This window comes from Balaenoptera acutorostrata, chromosome 6 (genome assembly GCF_949987535.1).
Source record: "Balaenoptera acutorostrata chromosome 6, mBalAcu1.1, whole genome shotgun sequence".
Classification (NCBI taxonomy): Eukaryota; Metazoa; Chordata; class Mammalia; order Artiodactyla; family Balaenopteridae; genus Balaenoptera; species Balaenoptera acutorostrata.
The window spans coordinates 110,222,610-110,249,733 of NC_080069.1; the positions used below are offsets into that span (position 1 = coordinate 110,222,610).

The 27,124-nt window shown below is 44.9% G+C and overlaps 1 protein-coding gene across 1 annotated transcript in view; it reads right to left on the bottom strand.

Annotated features, from left to right (window-relative positions):
• Positions 1 to 1,383: 1,383 nt before the first annotated feature.
• Positions 1,384 to 27,124, bottom strand: part of BRINP1 (BMP/retinoic acid inducible neural specific 1) — a 184,919-nt gene continuing 159,178 nt past the window's right edge. Inside the window, exon 8 of the mRNA XM_007178130.2 lies at positions 1,384 to 2,954. Coding sequence (XP_007178192.1) covers positions 1,814 to 2,954 — 1,141 coding nt within the window. The 3' untranslated portion in view covers positions 1,384 to 1,813. The remainder of the gene's footprint in view (positions 2,955 to 27,124) is intronic.

Here is a 27,124-nt window from a genome sequence, read left to right on the forward strand (position 1 = left end):
ACTCCCCTCTGCCCGCACACACTTAAGTAAACTAGATAATTCTTTACCTCTTCTGCACTGAAGCCCTCTCCTTTCATCTTAAAATAAACTATAAGGGGGGTGGGTATTCTCTTTGAGTCATATTATTACAGACTCTGGTGACCCCTGAGATAGTTTTTGTATTTTATCTACAAAAGCATTGACATGAGGAGAAAATGCACATTCTAGAACTGGAACCCGTGAGTGGAAGGTACACAGAAGCTGGTAAAGGTACAGAAGAACCATCGAATAACTAGATCTGTTTTATAACACAAGCTGGAATGAGCACTATTGCTCCCCCCCAGTGAAAGGGGAATCCAAGGAATGTGGACGATAGATCTAATGAGCTTCCTATTCCTGGAATGGTGCAGTTAGCAAACAGGGGTATCTCCCAAAGATGGTAAAGAGATTTGCACTGGGCAGACGTCGAGACCAGAAGAGTCCTATTTTCTCTTCCAACCCTGAAATGTGTGGTCCTGTTTCTCTGCCAGTTTGGAAATGAAGATTCGAAGCACCTCTGGCTAGTACCACCCTAGCAAAAAGATAAATGCAGAGTTCCTGGAGAACTGGTAAGAAATGGTATTTGCCCAAATCCTCTACAGAAGTGCTTTGAAATGAGTTTTCTTTCTTGCATCTCTCCTTTCAATTTAAACCCCAAGTCCCAGACAAGGCTTCTCAGTTTTCAGCGATGCCCAAGAAGTGGCAGTGTTAGTGTATTTGTGTGTCTGTGTGTATGTGTGTGTATTCTGAGTTAAAGGACCTTTCTTTAGATACCTACTTGGGGAAGTCAGCCTGGCAGACCAATGCAATATTAAAACCTACCCTATTTTATTTTGGTTTTGATTTTTAGTCAAACTAAAGTTTAATATGCAAAGCATTTCTAGGAAATCTGACACCATTTCTTTTTGGAGACGGTAGGTAAAAGGGGTTTCTTGATTAAAAGAAAAAGAACTATCAAAACAACCTGAGACTGAAAAACACTCATCCCTTGGCAGTTTAGTTGGAGTCAACACAAAAGTGGCCAGCATGATTTAGAAGGAGTCAGAAGGCAGGGCTCAAATCGCTATTCAGGCAGTAACCCTGTGTAGCCAAGGGCATGCCATTTCTCTCTGAGGCTATTTCCCAAACTGAATCAAGGAGGTCACTAAGCTGATATCCAAGGTTCCTTACTGTTTTTAACACCCTGTGATTACGTGAATGCCTCTCCCCCACAATCCCACCTATTGTCCAGCTTCAATTAGCTTCAGTTTATTCAGCGTGAAAGAAGCTATCTGGGTGAGACAGAATTGTCATTGCATCCCCACCCTTGTGTACAAATGAATCAAATGAACCACAAGGAATTAAGGATAAAGAGGGAAGAAATCATAACCGAAGAAATATCTTCTTTATCTATGTCCATTTCCTCCCACAAGGAAAAATGGCAGTGTCGGTTGTACATTACATATATCTTTCTTTTTAGTGTTTAATCTTAGCACCTGCACAGCAGAGATCTTTACAATTCATTGCATATGCTCTCTCTCATCTCCCCCCTCAATACAGCACCTGAGGCCTAAGAAGCAACTCCCTCCAAGCTCCTCCCAAGGCTGAGACCCTTCTTCACGACAGAGTATAGAAATAACAAACATGCCCAACGGTTTTATACAGTTGCTAGAATGTTTTCGTTTCCAACGAATGAAGATTTTTCCTCCTTTCCTTTGAATATTAATTACATTTTACAAATTTGTGTTTGTTTTGCTTTGCTTGGTTCTGTTCTGTTTGTACAACAAAAGGGAACGTCCATGGCAAAGAGTCCAGGTTAACAGAGCTTGGCTGTCATCTGATCTGACTGTTTGAGGATCTCGGTGTTGTAGAGGTCCAGGGCGTGGTTCACCCTGATGATCTCGCTGTTGGTCAGTTTCAGGCGGTGTTTCAGCATACACGAGAACAAGTCCAGCTGCGGCTTCCCCGGGGCCACAGGGGGGGCCAGGCGATTGATTCGGTCCCGAATATCTAACAAGAGGAGCATCACTGACGAAGAGGAGTAGAACTGGCCGCCCTGCGTGTAGGACTGGTTGACCTGCTGCACGGCGCTGCGAAGGAGGTCGGCGTTGAACCTCAGGCTGTACCCGAACACCTGCACATCCGAGATCTTGATGTAGAACTGCCTCTTGGAGGGATCGGACAGGTCCACAGGGCCCTGGCCAGTCTCATTCCGCAGGAGGGTAGGTAGCCGAGTCCGACTACGTAGGTAGATGTGGACCGTCTCAAAAAACGTTTTCCACCGATTGCCCAGCAGGAGAGTCCAGTTGTAGCACTGGCTGTTCTGGAGACGGATCTTCTCCCAGCGCGGGTAGCCGAACTCCCCGAAGGGCATGTTCCAGCCCTCCGAGTGGCTCCCACTGAAGGGGTTGACGTAGACGAAGAACATGGGGTCCAGGCTGCTGTTGCGCATCTGGCAGATGCGCATGGACATGCCAATCACCATGTGGATGAAGTCCATGCGGTTCTTGTTGCTCTTGAGAGTGAGGGACATGCGCTTGCGCCACCGGGGGTCAAAGAAGGTGTCGAGACGGATCTCGTTGCTGATGAAGGTGGTGTGGACGTAGAGGCGTGAGTCCATCTTCTGCAGCAGGTACTTTAGCTCCAGGTCCTGGAAGTCCAGGTCGGTCTCGAAGCTGATGAACTGCTCGCTCCGCTCCGAGTCCACGTTCTGTGGCTCGCAGCGGCCTCGGTATAGCTTGTAGCCCTTGTTGCAGGAGCCGCAGAGCGAGATGTTGGCCAGGCTGCACATGGCACAGCTGTTGTTCCCTCCAATGATGCAGGGGATGGGGCGCTGGCACAGCGTGGTGCTGCCGTGGCACACGCAGCTCCTCTGGCTCTCCAGGAAGGTCCCCCAAAACCCATTCTCATTGCAGTAGAGAAGCGACTGGACCCTTGCAAGCCACTGCTGAATTGTCCTGGGGGGTAGAGGGGAGATGGAGAATGTTAACCATCATGGGTGGGCTTGTGGTTATCCAGCTATTAATGCAAAGTGGGGTTATGGTTATCCAACTGCTAATGCAAAGTGGAGCTGCCCAAAGAATGAAAGGACTGGGTAGAACAGTTATCATAGGAAGGGCACCGAACATCAATGACAAGAACTACACTGTAGTTCCTGGTAATGCCACAGAGCAGCTACTTGACCTTGTACTCTACCCTTCTAATGTTCAATGTCCTCATCTGTAAAGGGAAGGGGTTGGAGTGAATGTTCTTTGAGGCCTTTGCAGCTCTATAATTGTATTATTCATTCGTCCCACGGAAGTTTGATTCAGAAAATTAAAACGTATGAACTCAGAAACCCCTGCTGGATGACAACAGATTGTAAAAGATCGGCAATAAGAAGAATTAAGGGGTTATTTCTTTTAACCTGCACCAGATGTTTCAACCCTCTTCACAGATTCCTCCCATGAGGTTATATAACATCCAAAAACTTCAACAAAAACAAATTATAGGGCTTCCCTGGTGGCGCAGTGGTTGAGAGTCTGCCTGCCAATGCAGGGGACACGGGTTCGAGCCCTGGTCTGGGAAGACCCCACATGCCGCGGAGCAGCTGGGCCTGTGAGCCACAATTACTAAGCCTGCGCATCTGGAGCCTGTGCTCCGCAACAAGAGAGGCCGCGATAGTGAGAGGCCCGCGCACCGTGATGAAGAGTGGCCCCCACTTGCCGCAACTGGAGAAAGCCCTCACACAGAAACGAAGACCCAACACAGCCATAAAATTAATTAATTAATTAAAAAACTAAAAAAAAAAAAAAATTATATTTTATATGACTCTGGAGATCAGGAAGTGCTTCCATATTTATGATCTTATGTGATCCTCATAGTGGCTTTTCAGAACAGGTAAGAAAGATGTTATTTCCCCCATTCTTTCCAGAGCTCCAAGCTCTCAGGTCAGTGAAATTTCCAACACAACATGTACCTCTAGGCCCCCCTCTCCACAGCCCCTCAACACGTTTATAAACAAACCCAAGCCTGTCCCCAGATTCCAACCTCTGAAACATTCCAGTGAAGGTACATACTAGATCAGATAAGAAGCAACAGAAGAAGAGGTAAAAAGGTGTAAGACAGCTTAGTGGCCTCTCATCTTTCCTCATTTCTGTGCAAGTCCCCTCTTGGCTGTCTTCCATGCTACGAATAATCCCTTACATGTGTCTAGCACTTTTTACCCTGCACAGGGTACATTCACTCCCATTTTCTCACTTGAGCTTCATAAGCACATCCCCAAAATAGCTTGGGACTTGAGGTCAGTCCGAGATTGCTTCAAATCCTGGCACCTCCACTGCTGAGCCGAGGGAATGCTGACAGTTTCCTTCACCTTCCTAATCATTCCCCCCACACCGGGCTGTGGTGAGGATGACATGAATTTTTTTGTGAAGTCTTTGCCTCTAACTTGGTAGGTAATAGGGACTCCATAAAAGTTAGTTCTTGTTATTCCTGCCAAGGGACTCTCAGCTCCATTTTCTAGACATGGCAAGAGGAGCTCAGAGGTGAAATCATACAGTGAGTGAGTAGAGGGATCTCCTGGCTTGTTGCTCTTCAAACAAGAGTCAAAGAAGCCTTTCTTAAGGCTCTCACGTGCTGTGGTGATGTTGACGATGATGATGACCACGGTGGCAGTGGTTCCTGATCCCCATTTTCGAAAACTGGAAATGGAAGCCCTTTTGCATTGTACTGCGTCTGGTAGGAAATGCTAGCGATCTATCTATTCTATCATTTCCACTGCCAAGCCACAATCACCAAGCCCAAGAACCATGAGGTAGGCAGTACAGCCTGATATTGAAAAGCAGGTGCGTTGGCCCAAGCAGAACTGAGTTCGAGGCTCAGTTCTGTAACCAGGAACAAGATACTTCGTGTCTTTGAGCCTCAGTATCCATATCTAAAAGCAGAATAATAAAGCCCATCTTAGGCAGTGAGGGAGAGGATTGAATGAGATGGTGTATTTAAAGCATTGAGCACAGAGCCTGGCATAGACCAATTATTAAAAAGGTAATAAGAAGTACTCTCATCCCAGACAATAAGCTCTTCCTTTGAAGGTATTGAGACACACTTTTTCAGGGATTTCACTATCTCTCTGGGGTTGGAGGGAAACCATTTGGTTACTTGGGACATTTGAAAATGGATACTGTTGAAACGGCTTCCCAGGATGCTGTGCTTTAAAGGAGGTGCTTATCCGCTGAGATAAAATGGAGGAATAATTAGAGCACTCTTTGAAGTGGCTCTGCCTTTTAACTCCACAGAACGATCCTGGCTTTGGCAATGAAACCTCCCTCACAACATTCAAAACACTGTAGTGAAACCCCTGGTTTTTTTTTATCAGTTTCCCCTCCAGGCTCTAAGGCTTGAGAGAGGGGACCCCCTCCTTCCCTGAGCATCTAGCCCAGAGCCTGGCTCTAAAGAAGTGTTTGCTGAATGAATGAATACTGAATGAATGAACAGACAAAAATTAATATTTTTCTTATTTTTCACTTAAAAAACAAACAAACTCCTCTTCTCTCTCCCGAATTGCAGAATTAGTTTTCAATACCTTCCACCCACACAGCTCCAGGCTTCCCGGTCTCTGCTTCGTGGGACCAATCCTATTACAGCCTGGAGAACAGCAGCGGGCCCAGCCTTCAGGAGACGAAGCTGGAATGATAATGAGCCACGCGGCTCCCGCCTCCCCAGCCAGAACGTTGACTGAACGTCGGCTATGAGTCATCGGGTGTTTCTGTGAGCCGCAGGGGCACGCCACACGGCTCCGAGTGCGTGGTTCCAGCTGACGAGAGCGTCATTTCAAAATGCCTCTTTCAAACGGCCCGCACTTGCCCCGTCACTCCCTCTCCAAGTGACAGGACAGTACCCCATTTAGAGCTCCTCTGTTCCCATCTGCAAGGCATTCTATAACCCCGTAGAGCGCCCCCTTTCTCGTGTCTCATCATTGGGACCCTTTGTCAGGACCGCATCCCCCCACTCCTTGAATCAATGCCTCATTGTGGCTGAGCTCTCAGCATCCTCAGGGAGGGAAAGGGGACGATGAACGTTCCCGGTGAGGCTGCCACAAGCAAAGGGGCGAGTGGCCAATTAGGATTCCAGCCCTGTCGAGCAGGAGGGACTGGGGACAGAGGCCCTCTGAGGCGCAGCAGAGAGCTGCCTGGCACCTGCATCTCCTGACCTCAGAATAATCGTGAGGTTGTGGGCTGTATCAAAGAAGGCATTAATGATACTGCGAGAGGACTGAGAAGAGGCAGGGCACGGGGAGGGGGGCTGGGAGCGCGAGGCCCAGGGAGAGAAGAAAGACAGAATGGAGGAGAGAGGTGGGGACTGGGGAAGCGGGAGGAGAGGGGGAGCGGCCTCTGTGATGGAGGTGGCGGGGGAAACGGGGAGCCTGACCCAGGTGAGCAGACAGGGGCTGTGGCGGAGGAGGAGGGCTGGAGAGGGGAAAGGTGATGCGATGAAATTAGTGTGGGTAGGATGGAAACGAAGACACTCAGCCAAGCCTTCATGTGTCGTAACTCCCAGAATCAGGGAATGTGGACCCCGGATGGGCCACGTGAGGGCAAACCATCCTTTTCTGAAAGGGGGGTGGGGGTCAGACGGAGAGCAGTGTTATTGGTGAGCCCCGATTCCCAAGGTCCGTGAACGTTCCTGAGATTTTCGTCCTTCATTTTGAAGAGAAGAGCAAAACCAGAAAAACCAAGCTCATCCCAGTGTTTTGCAAGCTTGTCCTTAGCACAAGCAACTTCTGACAATGAGGAGTCCACCTCAATCAGATCAATCTCCTACACCTTCTCCATCTCCAGCCAGTGCTCTGGGTAGTAACTGCCGATATTCAGAAAGCCTGCCATGCTGGAAGGCATGCAGCACCTTAAACCAGCCAAGGGAATCAATGGCTCACAACCACCGAGCACTCACTGTACACCAGGCATTGTGCTGGAGCTCTCCCAGAGCAGCATGGATAACTGCCCACAGCACAGGTGAAGAGAGTGAGGCCTTGAGAAGTGGGATAACGTGTCTGACATCACAGAGTCACTCCACATTCAAATACCAAGTTCTCTAACTGCAGCACCAGCGCACTTTCCGATGTACCACAATGTAAAATTATAACGACAAAGCCAGCAAGAAGAAGGAAGCAGGCCACAAGAAGAGAAATATATTGAAATAATGGAAAAATACTGAACCTTTGAATGTGTGAAGGGCCTATTATCACATCCCTTGCTTCCCCTGGACCTGCCAGGATCCCTCTCCTCCATTCACAGATAACTGGAGCTCACCGACAAGTGCTCAGGGAGAGGCTGGGGACCAGGGCTAAGAGGGACTGCCATCTACAAATACCATTTCCCAGGCTAGCTGGTGACAGCCCACCTCAACTCTGGCAACAGAGGAGCGGCTTAATAGGCCAGCTCCAGAGAGATGGGGTGGGGGGGTTTTCACAAAGGGCTGACACAGACCCACTGCAAGGCATTCAGTGTGTGGCAGTGAGGACCAAGACTTAAGATGCTTTTCTCTGTCCCTGGGGATCCAAAGCATCTTCTCTTTGCAGCCAAAGCTGAACTCCAATACATCCAAATCAGCATCTTTCTGCTGGATGGGATTTCAGTTCATTATGATGGGAGGGGTGGGGGGAGCAGGGCTGTGGGGAGGGCAGGAAGCTGCATTTTTATTCCTAAAGCTGGAAAACCCTGGGGCCTGGTAAGTAGGCTCCCACAGAGGCTACACATGAAGCAACTTGGACCACAGAAGCAGAAAACCTTCAAGAAACAGCCTTGGAAATATCCAGCCCATCTCCCTCATATTTAGACCTGAACATTGAGATTTAGTTGCTTAGGTGGAGGATCGATGTTTCTTGAGTGCTTTCTCTATCATGGCAGTCAGCCTTTATCCTTACATCAGCCCCATAAGAAGACAGGACTCCTTTGAGAGGAGGAGGGCATGAAAGACCAGAGAGGAACTGTGACTTTCCCATGGCCACACAGCATGGACGTAGAAGATCAGAGCTCAGGATTTCTGGATCCAAACCCCGTGTTCCCTCCATTCCCCGCTGTACTTTTCCTACCCTCTCAAACCCAGGCTGGAGAAGCTAGGCTCCGGGCCATGGGGACACCTCCGCTGCTCCCCTGCAGGCTCTGTCTTTGCCTCAGCCAGGATTTTCTGGCAACCTGACAGGCCTCCTGGTGACACAGCTGGAGTCGCTCATCATTTGGAGGACAGAGGCTATGCCACCCAGGGCTTCCCATCAGTGCTTTCAACAGGGCACGCCTCCCTTTCGGAACCACCCGGTGGGAAGCCCAGGCTGGGATTCCTAATTCAAGCAAAGTTCCTGCTGATTTTAATTGGAGGTTTTGCCCAAGACAGGAATGCAGTGCCAGGCCAGTGGCATTTTAGGGAAGATCATACAAATCGAGTGCCAAGGAGAAGGGGGGAACAGATTTAGGCTAAAATAGAAAACTATAATCCGTAAGTCCCATTTGCCTACCAGGAGTGTTTATTTAAAAGGGAGAGGAAAGTTTAAAAAATGAAATTGGAGTTCTGAATCATTCATTTATGCCCTGTGCTTCTTCCTTGGCGTTTCTTTGACATTGTAATGGGTGTCTGAGTAATTCTGTGAGACTCTATACAAATTGTGCACTCTACAGACCAGAGACTAGTACTAGACTGGGAAGATGAACAGTTGTTTTTAGGTTTCTGATGATGCACTGTTTAGAGGGTGGGCTGTGTGTGACTGTGTGTGTGTGTGTGTTTTACAGGAATAGTGCTGATAAAAGATGAATATATCAATGGTGTCAGAATGCTTGGGGCTCTGCTGAAAGAAGCCTCGATTTATGGATGTGCTAGGGTAAATTATAACTGGCCATCAGGGCTTCCCTGGTGGCGCAGTGGTTGAGAATCTGCCTGCTAATGCAGGGGACACGGGTTCGAGCCCTGGTCTGGGAAGATCCCACATGCCACGGAGCAGCTGGGCCCGTGAGCCACAACTACTGAGCCTGCGCGTCTGGAGCCTGTGCCCCGCAACGGGAGGGGCCGCAATAGTGAGAGGCCCGCGCACCGCGATGAAGAGCGGTCCCTGCACCGCGATGAAGAGCGGTCCCTGCACCGCGATGAAGAGTGGCCCCCACTTGCCACAACTAGAGAAAGCCCTCGCACGAACCGAAGACCCAACACAGCCAAAAATAAAGAAATAAATAAATAAAGTAGCTATAAAACTAAAAAAAAAAAAAAAAAAAATAACTGGCCATCAGACCCAGTCTGTGTTCATCATTTTCCCCAGATTCATATTTAGCTTTAATCATTCCCCTCTTTGCGTTTCTATCATTGACTTAATAGTTTGTTTTCCTTCCTTCTGTCAATTCTTCACATGACGTCAGAGCCTCATGGGACAGCTCGTAGCAATGGAAGAAAAAACCCAAAGAAGAATTGTGTGGTCCCTTGCCACGATGAAGATGCTTTCTGGTTTGGAATTGTGGAATGAAGGCAATAGGTCTGTATTTGTGGAGGGCAGAGGCAGAGGGTAGAAGGAGGGAGGGGAAGAGCAGCAAAGAGAAAATCCAATAGAGTCTTTAAAATGAGGTTGTCAGGAGTTTATCTGGGGAGGATTATGAAACAATTTTTGCAATTACATAGTCCTGTGTCTGGAAAGAGGTGCCAGGCAACATCAGCTACATGTTCAAATTCAGCATTTTGCTTTGGGGCATGGATGTGCTGAGGGTAAGGAGGAAGGATCCAGAAGCTTCTTTAGGGCTGGCAGAAATGCTAAAAGCAGCAGGAAGCTCCCAGGTGGAGAGCTGCCAGAGGGTTTTATTCTTCCTGGGCGGAAGTCAGGCAGGAGAATGACACACAGACCAAAGGCGAGAGAGTGAGAAGGGGCTAACCAGGCGTAATGGACTTCACCCCGAAGTACAGTGATGGTCATCTAGCTCAATGATCTGGGCAGTGAGCGGGGGGTGAGCCAGTTAACAGACATGGGAGTCAGTTAAGGAAACGCTGGACCTGCTCTACCACTATTTTGTTGTGGATATTTGACCTTGCTATTTGACCTTGGATAAATCACTTCACCTCTTTGATCCTCAGTTTCTTTATCTGTCAAATGGGAAAGGTAATACCTACCTTACACTTTATCTTCAGAACGAGAATCAGATACGTGAAGCTCCTGGGAGGTCCGCAGTGAAAGGAAGCTATCTATGACTGACCATTTACTATAATTATTACTGAGGGCAGAGGAAAACTGTGTTTTATATTCCTCTCCTCAGTTACTACAACAGCCCAGTTGATTATAGCTTAACGTCCTAGCCTTCCTGGTCACTCACCCTCCACAGTTCTAATGAACGCTGTCACCGTGATGCTTGAAGAAAGAGCTAGATGTGGGCTTTGGAGTCAGAAAACATGGGGTATTGAATCATAGCTCTGCTCCTCATGACTTCACCTTGAGCTAATTACTTGTCCTTTCTAAGCTTCAGTTTCCTCAACTACAGAATGGAATAATAATACATTACTTGCAGGATTGTTTTGAAGATCAGATAAGATAACGTATGTAGAGCTTCTAACATCGGTAGGTACACACTGTCTCTCATGAAAACAAACTATTGTGTTCCTCTTGAGCTCCCAAAGAACATGGTCCCTTTGAAATAAGTATAGATTTAAAAATCCAGGGAAAGAATTCAATAAATATTGTTGGGTCCATTGAATATTGATATTAAAACAGCAACAACAACAAAATTTCTCATTGATACTTAATCTCTTCTGTACCCCAGAATCATTAACAGATGGACTGCAGATCTAAAGGTGAAAAGTAAAATAATAACATCAACAAAACACCTTTTAGAAGAAAACACAGAGGAGCGTCATTATGACATTGGAGTAGGCAAAGATTTCTTAACACAGCTCACCATAAAGGAAAAAACATGTTGATTAATAGGGATATATTAGGATTAAAACACATGAATCAAAAGATACCATTCAAAGAGTGAAAAGACAACCCTTAGTTAGAAAATATATTTGCAATATCTTTACCCAAAGACTATATTTATAGTACATAAATAACTCCTACACTGGCTGGATGCTGGGCTAGTCAAAGGCATTTCATGCTGCCTGAGTTTGCCACTCCTTCCTGGGTCTCTTTAAACCAGAGTAGATGCAATTATCACAATTTATATTTTTCTTCAGAAGGTTCTCACTAAACTGTTTAATAAATGTGATTTGTCCCAGAAAAAAAAAAAAAGACCAAATGGGAAAGTAGGCAACTGATACGATGATATGAATGGGCATGTCATAAAAGAGGATATTCAATAGGCCAATAAGCACATGAAACTCCATGTCATTAGTCATCAGGACCACGCCAATTAAAATTGCGATGGGATACTTCTGCAGCAGGATGGCTAAAATAAAAACAAAAATAAAAATAAAAAGGATGAGAAACACTAAGTATGGGCAAGGATGTGGAACAATCGAAACTCTTCTATGCTACCTGCAAGACAGATCATTGGTTCAGCAAGTTTGGGAAAGTGGAATTATCTACTGAAGTATCTGTAAAGCTGAGCAATCCCACCCCTAGGAGATAGATACCCAACAAAAATGCACATAGAAGTTCACTCATAGGCGTGTGGAAGACAGCAGCACTCTCTGTCACAGCCCCAACCTGAAGACTGTGCAAATGACCATCGCACTAGAATGGATGTCTAGAAACACAGTGGAATACTCTTGAGAATGAATGTGCCAAAACCACACAAAACAATATGAAGGAATCTCACAGAAGAATGAAAGGTGAAAAAAGCCAGATACCAAAGGGTCCACACTGCACAAAAAGAGGAAAAACTGAGCTACAGTGTGTGTAGCCAAGAGGGGCATAATTCCCTGGGAGAAAAGGCTGATGGTATCAGAAGAGGACACAGTGGGTTTCTGCACTGCTGATAACGCCCTGTTCTTTGATCTAAGTGCTGGTTACATGTGGGAATTCATTCTGTGACAATTCATCTTGCTGTACATTTAACGATATTTTCACTTGCTATATATCTCTAACACTTCCATAAAACATTTACCCCAAAAAATCGTCCTTTAAAACAACCAGAAAAATACTATTAAGGCAGCAATATGTTACATTTTTATATCACTTTTAAACTTTCTAAAGCTCTTCTGTTTGGTTCTCTGATTTAGATCTTCACGACTTTCCTGTGTCATAGGTTGGGTTGAGGGGTATCAAGGATTTTTAAGGATATGAAAAACTGGGCTCAGAGAGGTGACGTGACTTCCTGAAGGTCACCAGTGAGCTGTCACATCACTAAGATTACAACTCACCCGGGTGTGAGTCTGTTGGTCGATTTGGAGGGTGGAGGTGGGGAGGAGCATAGGGACATGGTGCTGGATAAAGAGCTACAGAAATCGTAAGAAATTAGTTCTATTTCTGACTCAATCCTCTAAGCCTCTAGATTCTATTCTGAGCAGGAAGCCACTTCTGAGCCCCAGGGAAGAAAAAAAAACCCTGAAAAACTAAAAACAACAAAAAGGGTCTGGAGATACTTATTTTCTTGCCTTACGTCAACCAAGGGAGTCAATTCCCTACTTGCTACAAATGTACAATGACAAACAGGGATGGGCATGGAGACATCCCTGGTAGCGCTGAGTTGAACAAACCCTGCGTATCACTCATGGTGAAGCTCAGCTGCCGGCGTGCAACTCCCTGCCCCTCACCCTGATTGTGCATCCTTGGGTTGCCATGGGGTTGGGCCTTACTGCCTTTTTTACCTCCGTAAATAGAAAAGAAATGCACAAGATATTCTTAGTTAAAAGCTTCATTGCCCCATGGTTGGGAGGGTACTTCTAGGCTTCTGTGACTGACAGCAGGCTGCCCCGAGCTAGCCTAGGGTTATCTGTTGGCTTGTACCTCTTCCTCAATAGGACAATTTAGTACACACTCAGAATAGGTCCTTGCCACGAATCTGCCACCTCCTCCCAGGGTGCGTGCACCCGTGCGTGCACCTGCACACACACACACATGTCAGTAGGTCAGGGACTGTCAAAGTAGCAATTAACTCTGGTAGGTGGAGCTGTCTGTATGTTTAGTGTGGCAGATTTTCAGAATTCTGGAGTGGAATGATGCCTAGACAAGGCTTGGTCCACGGGAAGTAGAGAGGTTATGTGACTTGCCTGAGGTCACACAAATAGTACCTGGAAACCCAGAGGCAGAATCTTTCCCTTGAGGAAGGAAGGACCCTGCACATAGCCACAAATGTAGACCGTTCATCTTTCCCCAACCTCTCCCAAGGGGACCAACAGCCTTTTACCTGGGTGACTGTGCATTGGGGGAAAAGAAATAGTCATACTTTTCAAGGATTACTGGACACTGGCTTTCAACTGATAGTATTTCTAGGAGACACAAAATGTCACTGTGGTCTACTAATGAGCACAGATGTTTATGGGGGGTCAGGTGATCAATGGGACTTTGGTTCAGGTTCTTCTCACAGTGGGTCTGGTGGTTATTTCCCCATTCCAGAGTGCATGTTTGAGATTAATCCATAATTGGAATACTCTGCAACTGGCAGAAACCCCTTCCTTCCCACTTCTGGTATCCCCACCAAATAATAAAACTTATATTATGGAATATACTCTCCCTTTAACCAGCTTCCAAGAAAACAAAACAAGACAAGAAGAACAATAACAAAACATGTACCTAGGCCGAAGCATGTTGCAAGGGGCATAAACCATACGATAAATCCACTAAAACAAACTTTGTCTTGATTGACAAAGGTTCAAAAGGGCAATTTTGTATTACAAGATATTTCTTCATAAGGTCTCTGAAGAGTGCACTAACCTCTGTACTAAAATGTATCACAATGGAAAAATAAACAAATGACAAACCCACAATGTGCAGCAGGTGGCCACAGACCCTTTGACACTCCTCCCATAGACAGGAGATCTGTTCCCCTCCCTTGACTCTGGGCAGATTCCACCACTCCTCTGACCAATACAGTAAGGCAGAAGTGATTCACTTAGTTTATGGACTCAGCAGCAGCTTATACTTCTTGTCTCTTGGAAAACTCCCCCTTAGAGCTCTGAGGCCACTTATAAGCAGGCTGACCACCCTGCTGGAGAGACCACATGAAGAGACCCTGACGAGAGAGCGCTGCCCAGCTGAGCCCAGCCTTTTGGTCACCTCTGCTAAGGAACCAGATATGCGAGTGAAGCTTTCTTAGAACCTCCAGCTCAGTCCAGCTGCCACCTAAATACCAATGAGTGACTTCAAGTAACCTCACGTGGAACAGAAGAATTGCCCAGCCAATTCTGGCACAAATTTCCGACTCACAGATCAAGAGCATAATATAATGATTGGTGCTTTAAGGCCCTAAATTTGGGTCAATGTGTTAAACAGCAATAGATATTCAAACTATTATATACCATGAGCCCCCAGAGAGAACTCAGGATCTCTCTTCCGCCTTCCATTACTACCAAGCTATGTAACTGTACCAGGCAGAACTTGAAAAATGTCCTCCCTCCCCAGGATTCCAGGCTCTAACCCCCAGGACCTGTGGATGTGGTGAGATATCACTCCCAAGACTGTGTCCTGTTATTTGGCACAGTTGATGTAAAGATACTGAGATTATCTAGGTGAACCTAATTTAATTAGAGGTGCCCCTTTAAAAGCAGACAGTTTTCTCTGGCCGTTGGCAGAAAGAGAATTCAGAGAGATCCAAAGCCTGAGAAAGACTTGCTGCACCTTTGTTCCTTTGAAGATGGAGTGGTCCATGTACCAGGACTGGAGAATAGCCTCTAGGAGCGAAGAGTGAACTCTGGCCAATGACCAGCAAGGAAAAAGTGACCTCAGTCCTATAACCATAAAGAAGTGAATTCTGCCAACAACCAGACTGAGCTTGGAAGTGGGTTCTCGACATCTTCATTTCTGCTTGTGAGACATCAGCAGAAGATCCAGCTATACCAGGCCCAGCCTCCCGACCCATGGAAACTGAAAGATAATAAATGCATATTGCTTTCAGCCTCTAAATGTGTGGTAATGTGTTACAGAACAATACAAAACCAATATAGTTACTCTGGCCAAGTCACACTCTGTTCTATTTTATTGTTTAATAAAATGACAGGAATCGATTAGATGATCTTTTAGGTTCCCTGACAGCCATGACATTTTATGGTTTTGTAATTTTAGGCCATTTAACCTTCCTGAGCTTCAGATTCCTAAGGTAAAGCACAGGTGCAGGCCCAGTCCTGTGCTCGTTTTATTTTACCTGCTAGAGCTCAAGATCTCTGTAAACGGAGGCGCCCCTGTCTTATTCACCATCTACCAAGACCTTATGCATAATGCCTGGCACTTAGTAGGTGATCACTAAATATCTGCTGGATGAAGGAATGCATGGATAAATGAATGAAGATTCAGTATAAATATTAATGTACATATTCTTTGACAAGAACAAAGGGCTATGCCTATATAGGATGGCAACAGAAGAAGGGGTATTCTTTCATAATGTTGGACGAGTCATTAATTTCTGTAAGCCTTAGTTTTCTCACCTGTACACGCGGAACCTAATCCTTGTTCTAGCTCCCCCCAACCCCCAGGTTATTATAAGAATCAGCCCTTTGCAAAATAAAATAATCTATACGTAAGGTATCTGTCTTATACATACGGTATTTGTCTTAGTAATAGTTTACTTTTTAGAATTGGGAATATACCTAAGCCAAATGGGGTAAGTTTATTCTCTAATTATACCAGAGACTGAGTACCTTCCTGCTGTTATTTTGGCTGCTGCTGGTTAGCAGTCTTGCCACCTCTCAGCAGGAGTTCTACCTGCTGGGATACAGAGCCATTAGCATCTGTTTAAGCAGAAGTGTTAGAAACTCAACTCGAAGAAGTCTGGCTGAACGATGAGGATCTCTATTGTCAGGAAATCACAACCTGTGGTAGCACACCAAATAATCTGGGTCACTGCCTCTTAACCTGGAGTAAATCATTCTTTTCCAAGGCTGTGTGCTGAGGAACCCAATCCCTTAAAAAGAATTCAAAAAGAATGGTTCTATGGCCAAACAAGTTTTAAAAAAAAATGCATATGACCCCTTCTCTATTTAATTTTTTTTTTTAATTCAACATTTCCTAAACTTATTCAACCAAAGACACCACTTCCTCCCCTCCCCCCATCCCTTCACGCCTTCCCAATATCCTATCAGTTCCCTTAAGGGAACTAACTTTTGCCTGGTTTTGACCAAGTGCACATATTGTGAGATGAGGCCATATTTATGGCAGTGAAGAGAGGCTTCTAATCCAAGGTTAGTTCGGTCCCCAGACCAGCCACATCAGTATCACCTAGGACCTGGGACCCATCCCAGGCCTACGGAAGGAATCAGAAACCTTGGGGTGGGGTCCAGCCATCTGTGTTCAAAAGGCCCTCCTGGTGGCCCACGCCAGTTTGAGCACCACTGCCCTAACCCATAGATCTGCGGCAAAGCTCGTGTCAACACAGGAAAGAAACACCGAATCCTTTTACACCTGGGAGAGCAATTCCATTGATTCTCTAGGTCATATTTGGAATGGCTACCAGAGAGCACTCCCTAAGTGCATTCCTTACATATTTTTTCCAATGGCTACTCATCACCTAAATGATAATATACAAACTCCACAGCTAGGTATTCAATCCCTCCATAATTTCATTTCAAGATACTGGTCTAATCTTATTCAACAACAATAAGGACAATTATTTAATATTTGTTGACCATTTACTATATGCTAAGAACACTGTATATCTTTTTCTTGGGTAATCCTCGCAATAACTCTGGGGAGAAAGTACTGTTATTATCCTCATTTTACAGATGAGGAAACTTAGAGCCAGCAGCTCTAGCATACAACTCACCAAGATTTTACACCCGACTGTCTGGTTCCCAAGCCCATGTATTCGATCTTGATTTATGTGCTTTCTCTGATCTTCTGATTTCTCATTTCTGGATGAAATTAGTCTCACGTACAATTCATCCTAAGTATCTGTTGCTTTCTTAAATGGAAAACCATTCTCTCTACCCCAAGTTCAAAGGTTCATCATCCCTCAACTTCCATCTCAAATGGTCCCTCACTTCAGTTCAGCACATGCTGTGTCATTCTATGCCAGGCACTTACCTGTTACTGGGGCGGGGGGGGGGGATACACTGGTGAACAAGAAAAACAGAATCCCTGCTCTCACAGAATTTGTCGTCAAGTAGGGGAAGTCTAGGATTAAACACACAATTGCAAATGTGCTGGGTGGTAGAAAAAACTTCCACGCAGGATGCAGTGAAGACGTACTGTTGACAGTGCAACCTGGCCAGTGTGTCAGGACAAGCATCACTAAGAAATGGGGGTTTGATCTGAAATTTAAAGGATGACTAGAATAATCCAGGCAAAGAGAAAAAGGGATTCTTATAGTCTTCCCGACAGGAATTCATTTCTCTCCTTTCTTAGCTTTACTGCTATTCAAATTCCATGTTTATACAATGGGAAGCATAACAGCATCTATTTTACAGGGTTTTTGTAAGGATTCAGTGAGTAAATTATGTAAGGCATTTAAGGCTGTGCCTGGTACATAATAAATAGTCATTATACGTTAACTATTATCATCATTATTTATTATTATCGTGGCGAGTTAGTAGGAATAAGAGCTGCTGTCTCAGGACAAGCTCCGGAAATTGACCTGCCTGTAAGTGACTTGGCACACAGCTGACACTCTCCCTGCCATCTGATCAGAGTGGTGTGTGATGCTCTTGGCACACTGAATAGTCATGGCGGGTCGGTTACCCTCCTACAAAGCCCACGTGCTTCTGGTCCCTCCAAGTAACAAGCACATTTACCAAGGGTCGTTTTGTTTGTTCCCAAACCTGCTTATGCCAGTTGTATTTGCTATTATGTTCCTGAGACCAAAGTATTCTAGGAATGTGTCTTATACTTTATGAAAAGTACGTTTAGACCTCTATTTTTGTGTTTGGACAATAATTGTAAAACACTACACAAAAGCATAAAAATGTCTAGGGTGAGAAATAATATTAGCTTATAAATTGTATTTGCTTAAACACTAAAGATGTAAGCAAATTAGCTTTAAGTATGCCATTTAACTATTGCTCTCCTTTTTTCCAAAGCGATTAAAAAATTAAACTTTTTGAAATAAAAAAGAAGTCAAATGAATCAATGAAATGCGAGCTTTTTTCTGTGGGAACTCATTTGAATTCTGTGGGAGAGGGCGCGCTTGGGGGACGCCGCGCCGCGCGGGGACGCCGGCCGCGAGGGTGCCTGAGCCGGAGCTTACCCGAAGATTCTACTACAGGCTAGAATTTGTATCTTCAACAAAGAAGAACAATCTCAGAGCCTCATGGAAAAGGACCGTACCAGCTAATCCTTCAAGATTCATCAGAGGTGCAAGTTCCTCCAGGAAGCCCTTCTCTGACCCTTGTAAGGTTGGTTATGTTTCCTGACCTTGGAGAAGTGGCCTTTTATAAGGTACATCCTATAAGAAACCTTACCTGAGTTTCCTGCTGGCTGGCCTGCCCTGGAGATTTCAGACTCAAGACTGCAACATTAACTGTTACATGAATTTCCAGCCTTCCTGCCTGCCCTACAAATTTCAGACTTGCCAGGCCCCACAATCATTACATGTTCCAGTTCTTCCTGTGAGTGAATTGATAACTAGGAGTGCTTCTTATAATCCTTTAAAGAAAAACCCTTTTGTGGCTCTTGGTGCTCCAGCCAGGCATCAGGGCCGTGCCTCTGAGGTGGGAGAGCCAAGTTCAGGACACTGGTCCACAAGAGACCTCCCAGCTCCACGTAATACCAAACGGCAAAAATCTCTCAGAGATCTCCATCTCAACATCAAGACCCAGCTTCACTCAACGACCAGCAAGCTACAGCGCTGGACACCCTATGCCAAACAACTAGCAAGACAGGAACACAGCCCCATCCATTAGCAGAGAGGCTGCCTAAAATCATAATAAGGCCACAGACACCCCAAAATACACCACCAGACGTGGACGTGCCCACCAGAAAGACAAGATCCAGCCTCATCCACCAGAACTCAGGCACTAGTTCCCTCCACCAGGAAGCCTACACAACCCACTGAACCAACCTTAGCCACTGGGGACAGATACCAAAAACAATGGGAACTACGAACCTGCAGCCTGTGAAAAGGAGACCCCAAACACAGTAAGATAAGCAAAATGAGATGACAGAAAAACACACAGCAGATGAAGGAGCAGGGTCAAAACACACCAGACCTAACAAATGAAGAGGAAATAGGTAGTCTACCTGAAAAAGAATTCAGAATAATGATAGTAAGGATGATCCAAAATCTTGGAAATAGAATAGACAAAATGCAAGAAACATTTAACAAGGACGTAGAAGAACTAAAGAGGAACCAAGCAATGATGAAAAACACAATAAATGAAATTAAAAATACTCTAGAAGGGATCAGTAGCAGAATAACTGAGGCAGAAGAAAGGATAAGTGACCTGGAAGATAAAATGGTGGAAATAACTACTGCAGAGCAGGATAAAGAAAAAAGAATGAAAGGAACTGAGGACAGTCTCAGAGACCTCTGGGACAACATTAAACGCACCAACATTCGAATTATAGGGGTCCCAGAAGAAGAGAAAAAGAAAGGGACTGAGAAAATATTTGAAGAGATTATAGTTGAAAACTTCCCTAATATGGGAAAGGAAATAGTTAATCAAGTCCTGGAAGCACAGAGAGTCCCATACAGGATAAATCCAAGGAGAAACACACCAAGACACATATTAATCAAACTGTCAAAAATTAAATATAAAGAAAACATATTAAAAGCAGCAAGGGAAAAACAACAAATAACACACAAGGGAATCCCCATAAGGTTAACATCTGATCTTTCAGCAGAAACTCTGCAAGCCAGAAGGGAGTGGCAGGATATACTTAAAGTGATGAAGGAGAAAAACCTACAGCCAAGATTACTCTACCCAGCAAGGATCTCATTCAGATGTGATGGAGAAATTAAAACCTTTACAGACAAGCAAAAGCTGAGAGAGTTCAGCACCACCAAACCAGCTTTACAACAAATGCTAAAGGAACTTCTCTAGGCAAGAAACACAAGAGAAGGAAAACACCTATAATAACAAACCCAAAACATTTAAGAAAATGGGAATAGGAACATACATATCGATAATTACCTTGAATGTAAATGGATTAAATGCTCCCACCAAAAGACACAGACTGGCTGAATGGATACAAAAACAAGACCCATAGATATGCTGTCTACAAGAGACCCACTTCAGACCTAGAGACACATACAGACTGAAAGTGAGGGGATGGAAAAAGATATTCCATGCAAATGAATTCTGTGGGAAAATTCTATAAAGACCAGTTGATGAAAGAATTGCCATCAATTTAAATAAAGGAGAAGTACCTGAAAAAGATTGGGATGGCTCATAAAAATCTACAAACGTTTAGGCTGCTTCTTAAGAGTCTTTAAGCTATTGCTCCACTTTAAATAAACCAAAGTTGGAAATACTATACAATTACTGGTGTGGTTTATGCAAGAAAGCCAGGAAAATGTCAAATGGAATATATTATACAAACACCCTCAAAAAAGATTTTGGCCCTACCTCAAAAGACTGGCCAAGAAATATATATTTATATATTTTAAGTTAAAATAAATTGTGTTTATACATGTGCAGCATTGCATACATTTTAGCGTTCCTTATTTTAACTTTTTCTATTAATTGAGAAATTATTGGTTTCGAAATTTGTCTGATAAGGAGCCTGTGCTTGACTTCTTACTATGTGCTAAAAGTGGCATATATGTTCTTTTGTTGATTTTCCAATGGTAGGTATCATTTTTATCCCCACCATGTCAATTGGAAAAATGAAGTTCAGATAATACTGTACCAACGTTCCATTGTTAGTAAATGGCAGTCTACACCTTGGTCTGTCAGATTCCAGAGTCCAAAGTCTTAAGTATCTGAAATTTCATTGCCTCTCTACTACGTTATTACATTTTGTTGGGCTCATGAATTATTTTCTCCAATGGAAAGATCTGTCTCTTAGAAGCAGAAAGTGTCTTCATCAAACATCTAGCATCTACTACAACTGTGCTCTTGATTATATTAACATTGCATCTGTGCATTTCTTTATAGGTTATGAAGAGTTTTCACATATAGCATCCAAACTGACTGAGACATCAACTCCGTAGGGTAGCTTTTCTTATTATCCTGATCATACAGATGAGGAAACACAGGGCTCAGGAAGGTTTCGAGATTTTTTGAGGTCACACATCTAATAAGTGGGAGAGCGGGGACTGTCAGCCTAATAAACTGACACTGACTTCAGCTCAATAAAAGAGAAGAAGTCACACCCCTCTGCCCCACAGCAGGAGTCTGCGGAGATTAAATCCAGAGGCAAGGAAGTACAGGGTTCAGAGAGAAGAATCAAAATCAGTGTGCGTACTGAGGGTTCTCATAATAGAGATAACGATTATCCTGGTAGCTGGACTCTTTCCATAGACACCAATTAAACATTGTCTGGAGCAGGAAGTTTGTAAAAAGCTGACATGGGCTCAGAAGCTACGGCCCCAGGATTGAAGCCTGAGGTGGATGCCCCCAAGAGATTTTCATCTGAACGATGCATAATTACACTGTGCTTGGGTAAAGCCTGGATGCTGGGTCAAGTCCATGTGAATATGAGAAGTAAAAATAAACCGAAGACTAGGAGTCATTGGAAAAATGCCAATAATTATACTGCCTGCCCTCAAGTTAAAGTTCCATGAATCTCCTTTGTCTTACAATACTATAACCTCTACAAAAATCGGGACAGGGTGTGGGGAAAAATATCAAATCACACTGTCCTTAAGCACCTAGTTGGTGCTAGGAATTTTTTTTCATCTCACTGAATTTAGTAAACTCTTGGAAGTGTCTATTTTTGTCCTTTTTTTTTCACTAGGGCGCATTTCCCAAAGTAGTGGACTTAACAACAGATCCTTGCAGAATTTGGACACAGGTCAATTAAAGACAATCTCAATTTGCAGTTTCCATTTTACTGCCTGGACTGTCACAGTCAGAGGGCCTGAATTTTAATCACGCTCTGTTCACACATTCCCGGAGTGACCTTGAACGCGTCACTTAACTCCCTTCCGCCTTAAGTTTCTTCCTTCGTAAATGAGGAAGACAATTTAAACCACATACAATGTAGTCTGTGAAAAATCTGTAGATTATTTGTATGGCAATGCATACAATTTGAAAATATTGTGTCAACATGGTTTTGGGACCCCATTCCAAGTAGAAAATAATTTATTTGCCCATTCATTGAGCACATTTTTAAAAATGTGTGCCAATTACCATGCTAGGAAGTTATACTACTAAAGTGATAAAAAACATGGGTCCAGATGCGTACATGGGGCTGACGGTCTCACAGGAGAGACAGGTGTTAATAAGCGGGTAAACAAAGGTACAGTGGTAAACTGAGATTTGGGCTTCATTTGGGAAATCAGCTTGCTAGGAAAACATATTAAACAAGTCCCGATACAGCCTTTCAATGCAAGGAGCACAGGCTTTTGAGCTGAGATCTGAAGGATGCATAGATACTACTGCAGATAAGGAAGAAGGAAGAAAGCTTCAGGGAAGAGCCTGTGTGAAGCCTATGGGGTGGGAGGAAAGTGCACACCTAGTGAACCGAAAGGTTAGTGAGTTGTAGCTGAGCGAGCCAAGAAGAGGTGTGAAACACAGAGTAAGAGGCAGGCAGAGGCCAGATCACGACAGACCTGTAGGTCATCTTAAGAGTGTGCCCCTTCTCCTAAGAACAGGGATTGGTCACCAAAGGCTGTCAGCAGGGGTGTGACAAGATCAAATTTGCTTCTTAAGTAATACTTCTGACGGCCTCCTGGAACATAGATTGGAAAGTGATTCGAGTAGATTTTGGGAGGCTTAGCTGAAAGGCTATTGTCATTTGGGGCAAAAGAAGATCTTCGTTTGAACTGGAGGCTACTCATGAAAATGGACTAGCTTCATCAGAAAGCAATATGGCTCAAAGATGCAATGACCGTTCTTGTATCAATATCTTGGAGTTGAACGGCTACTCTCTCAGTCTCTGTGAGTGATATTTCTCCTAGGAGTTGGGAAGGACCTCAGAGAGAGATAACTGAGCCCAGTTGTTTTCAAATTGTTTTAGCAAAAATTTAAAAATCGCCTTATTTTCCCAAATGAGTTTTAATGAAGAATTCTCATAAAGAAAACGGCTAAAGAGCTGCTCTGGTTAAAGGTGAAGTGCAACTGTTCTCTGCTCAGCCTGTACCCACCCCTGCAAGGCTCCTTTTTTGCACCCAGTGTTTTCATTCTGGAATATATGCTACAGACCCAGTGTGGACTTAGTCGGGCTCACACAGGGCCCAGCCGGGGGGACTTGAACTCAGGTCTTCTGGTTCAAACAAGTGTCCTTCTCAAAAGCACATCCTGAGGCTAGATAATGATGCTTTGAAGACAAAGACCCCTTCGCTTGTATCTTTAAGTGTCTTACAGCGTCTGGCATAGGACGGGAGACCAGGTAGTCAGTAAACATTTATGGAATTGCACAGAAGCCAGCAGAATTCACTGCTCAAGCTGATTTTGTGCTTCTTTTCTTTTTTCTCTCCCTCTCTCCCTTCCTCTTTTTTTCCTTTCTCCCTCTCTCTTTTCTTTCCTCCCTCCCTCCCTGCTTCCTTCCCTCCTTTGCAATGAGAGGTGATTTCCATCACATTGCAGTTTGTAGTTTAGGCAGGTCATCTGAACACCTTGGATCATCCTGTCTTGGGGGCAGGTAGAATAGCATAGATGTTACGGGAAAGGACTCTGCTGGGGTTTGAATCCTGCCTCTTATTTGCTGTGTAATCTTCAGCAAGTCAATTAACATCTCTGGATCTTAACTTCCCCATTCATAAAATGGGATGAGTTGATGCTGCCAGATGAGTTGTCATGATGATTAAATGAGGTGAAAGTGTGTAGGGCAGTGCCCGGGGCAATAGAAATGCCTTAGAGTGTTGCCTTGAACCGAAACTCAGCCCCATTCTCTTCCTGATGAATTTAATTCCAAGTTCACCCTGCTTGCAGAGCCCCCTTTCACAGAGCACTCAGAGTTTACACAGTGCTGGCAGACATACCATCTCAGGTGAGCCAGATAGAGACCCTCTGAGGCAGGAAGAAGAAATTATGCTGCCCGTTTTACAGATGAGAAAACCAAGGTTCAGAAAGTCTAGTAATAGTAGTGACCAAACTCAAAGCCCACTTCCCAGTCTTTCCGCCTTTTTAACTGCAAAACATAAGGATATCCTGGTAGCGAAACAATCCACAGGAGCCTTCCCTGTGGGTCCCGCCTTTCCTTGACCTGTCTAGCTGAAGTCCTGTGGTCTGACTCTCGGGCCAGCTCCTGCACAAGCTAAAAGAAATCCACCACAGCACCCCTGGGACCCCCCAAATTACCTAATACGTGATGGAAACCCAATCTGGTTGGGTGTTGAATTCCCCATTGGCAGGTGTGGTCTGGAATGAATCCTGCTACCATCATCCCAACAAGCACTGACCCTTGGGGGTGGGATGGGTCTTATTTTTTTTTTTTTTTTTTTAAATTTTATAGCTACTTTATTTATTTATTTATTTATTTTTGGCTGTGTTGGGTCTTCGGTTCGTGCGAGGGCTTTCTCTAGTTGCGGCAAGTGGGGGCCACTCTTCATCGCGGTGCGGGGACCGCTCTTCATCGCGGTGCGCGGGCCTTTCACTATCGCGGCCCCTCCCGTTGCGGGGCACAGGCTCCAGACGCGCAGGCTCAGTAGTTGTGGCTCACGGGCCCAGGTGCTCCGTGGCATGTGGGATCTTCCCAGACCAGGGCTCGAACCCGTGTCCCCTGCATTAGCAGGCAGATTCTCAACCACTGCGCCACCAGGGAAGCCCCGGATGGGTCTTATTTATCTTAATGCTTCCAGAGCCCCACACAGAGTAAGTTCTCAGGATCTCCTTGCTAAGGTGACCTGCACTGAAGCTGACCTCGTCTCTGTACTTACAGGGGCTGTGTCTGATGTGTCTGCCTGGGCTCCAGAGTCGATTCCGGGTCCCACAATTGGTGCCATTGCTTGAATCTCAGCACACCACATTAGGGTCTATAAACTCTGCTGCTGGTCTGTCATCACCCACATGACCTCGAGGAGCTAACCCTGCCTGTGACATCATCCTACACTCACACCGAGGTGCCCCAACCAAGCACAGCCGTCCCTCCTGCCTCTGCTCACCTCCTAGAGCCTGCACAGGGCTCTTGACCACCACACCCACCCATGGAGTCAGCAAGACCATTGCAGTCCTGCTGCTTATCTGCCCTGTGACCTTGGACAAATTAATTCCATCTCTGCCTCGTCAGTTTCCTCACCTATAAAACAAATCCAATCGCATCAACTTCATAGAGATAATGTGAAGATTAGATGAAAAAAATATACGTCATCATTATCATCAACACTCAGACTCACTGAATATTACTGTGGGCTAAGCAATTTGTATGCAAAAATCAGGGGCTTCCCTGGTGGCGCAGTGGTTGAGAGTCTGCCTGCCAGTGCAGGAGACATGGGTTCGAGCCCTGGTCTGGGAGGATCCCACATGCCGCGGAGCAACTGGGCCCGTGAGCCACAGCTACTGAGCCTGCGCGTCTGGAGCCTGTGCTCCGCAACAAGAGAGGCCACGATAGTGAGAGGCCCGTGCACCGCGATGAAGAGTGGCCCCTGCTTGCCACAACTAGAGAAAGCCCCCGCACAGAAACGAGGACCCAACACAGCCAAAAATAAATAAATAAATAAATAAAATTAAAAAAAAAAAAATCAGTGCCTGGTAAAAATAAGAAAAATAGCTTAACATGTATTGAGTGTTTTCTATGTGCCAGGCCCTGTTCTAAACAGTTTATGTGGGTTCAAGCATTTAATCCTCAAAACAACCTTATGAAATTGGCACCATTATTAGCCTCATTTTATAGATGAGAAAACTGAGGCTCAAAGGAGGTAGTAACTTCCCCAGGGTTATAAGGTGAGCAGGCAATAAATCTGGGATTTGAACCCAGGCAGTCTGACTCCAGGATCTTTATACGTAGCCAGCTCTATTGCCTATTATAATAGCTGCTCAGTTAAGTGTTTGTTATTGCTCTGTGATTGTGATTATTATTATCATTCATCTTATTTGCCCTACATATAGGATAGTCATCTCTACCTCCGATTATACTCAATTTATCCTGTGGTGCTTAATCTCCAAAAAGATTCCCTCTGCCCCCAGTGACCTACACCTCCTAGTATTCACCCGCTTGAACCTGGGCTGGGCTTTTGGCCAATAGAATATTGGAAGTGATACTCTCTGACTTCCAAAGCTAAGCTGTAAGAAGCCTTACCGTTTCCTTTTAGTCTCAGGAGGCTGTCATGTTTCAAGAAGCCCAGGCCACCTGGAGAGGGTACGTGTAGAGCCAGCACCCTGCCAGCCCTGGGAGTGAGCCATCTTGGACGCCCAGTCAAGGCCCCCTGTGACCCCAGCCCCAGACAACCCGAGGGAGCCCCAGCTGTGCCCGGTCAGTCTACAGAACCCTGAGAGTTGATAATAAGTATTGTTTTGAGCCCAGAAGTCTTGGGTGAATTGTTTGGCAACAACTGATAACCAGAACCCCCCCCCACCTTTTGCCGTCCAGCTCAATATTAAAGTTCCAGTATGCCTTCAAACCAATTATCTATATTTGACTTCTCACTAGATTTTATAGGTAAACACCTCTTTGAAGTAACCATAAAATAATATTTATTGCCCTTGGGTACATTATTAAACTGTCTGTGCCTCAGTTCCCTTATCTGTAGAGTAGAAGTAGTAAGATAGTACGAGTACCTAGTTCGTAACATTGCAGTGAGGGGGAAGTGAGCTCATTCATGTGAGATGCTTAGAACAGCGCCTGATCTTTCAAATCCATATACAGGTGTCCCATGCTTTTCAAAAGTTTGCTTTATGCCACTTCGCTTTTACAAAAGATCTTACAAGAGACATGTTTTCATTAACCTAAAGAAATCCAAAGATTTTAGCTTTTATGAAAAAAGGTAATTGCTTCTTTGCTTTATGGCATTTCAGCTTATGAAAGGTTTCACAGAAAAGCTCTATTTTCGGATAG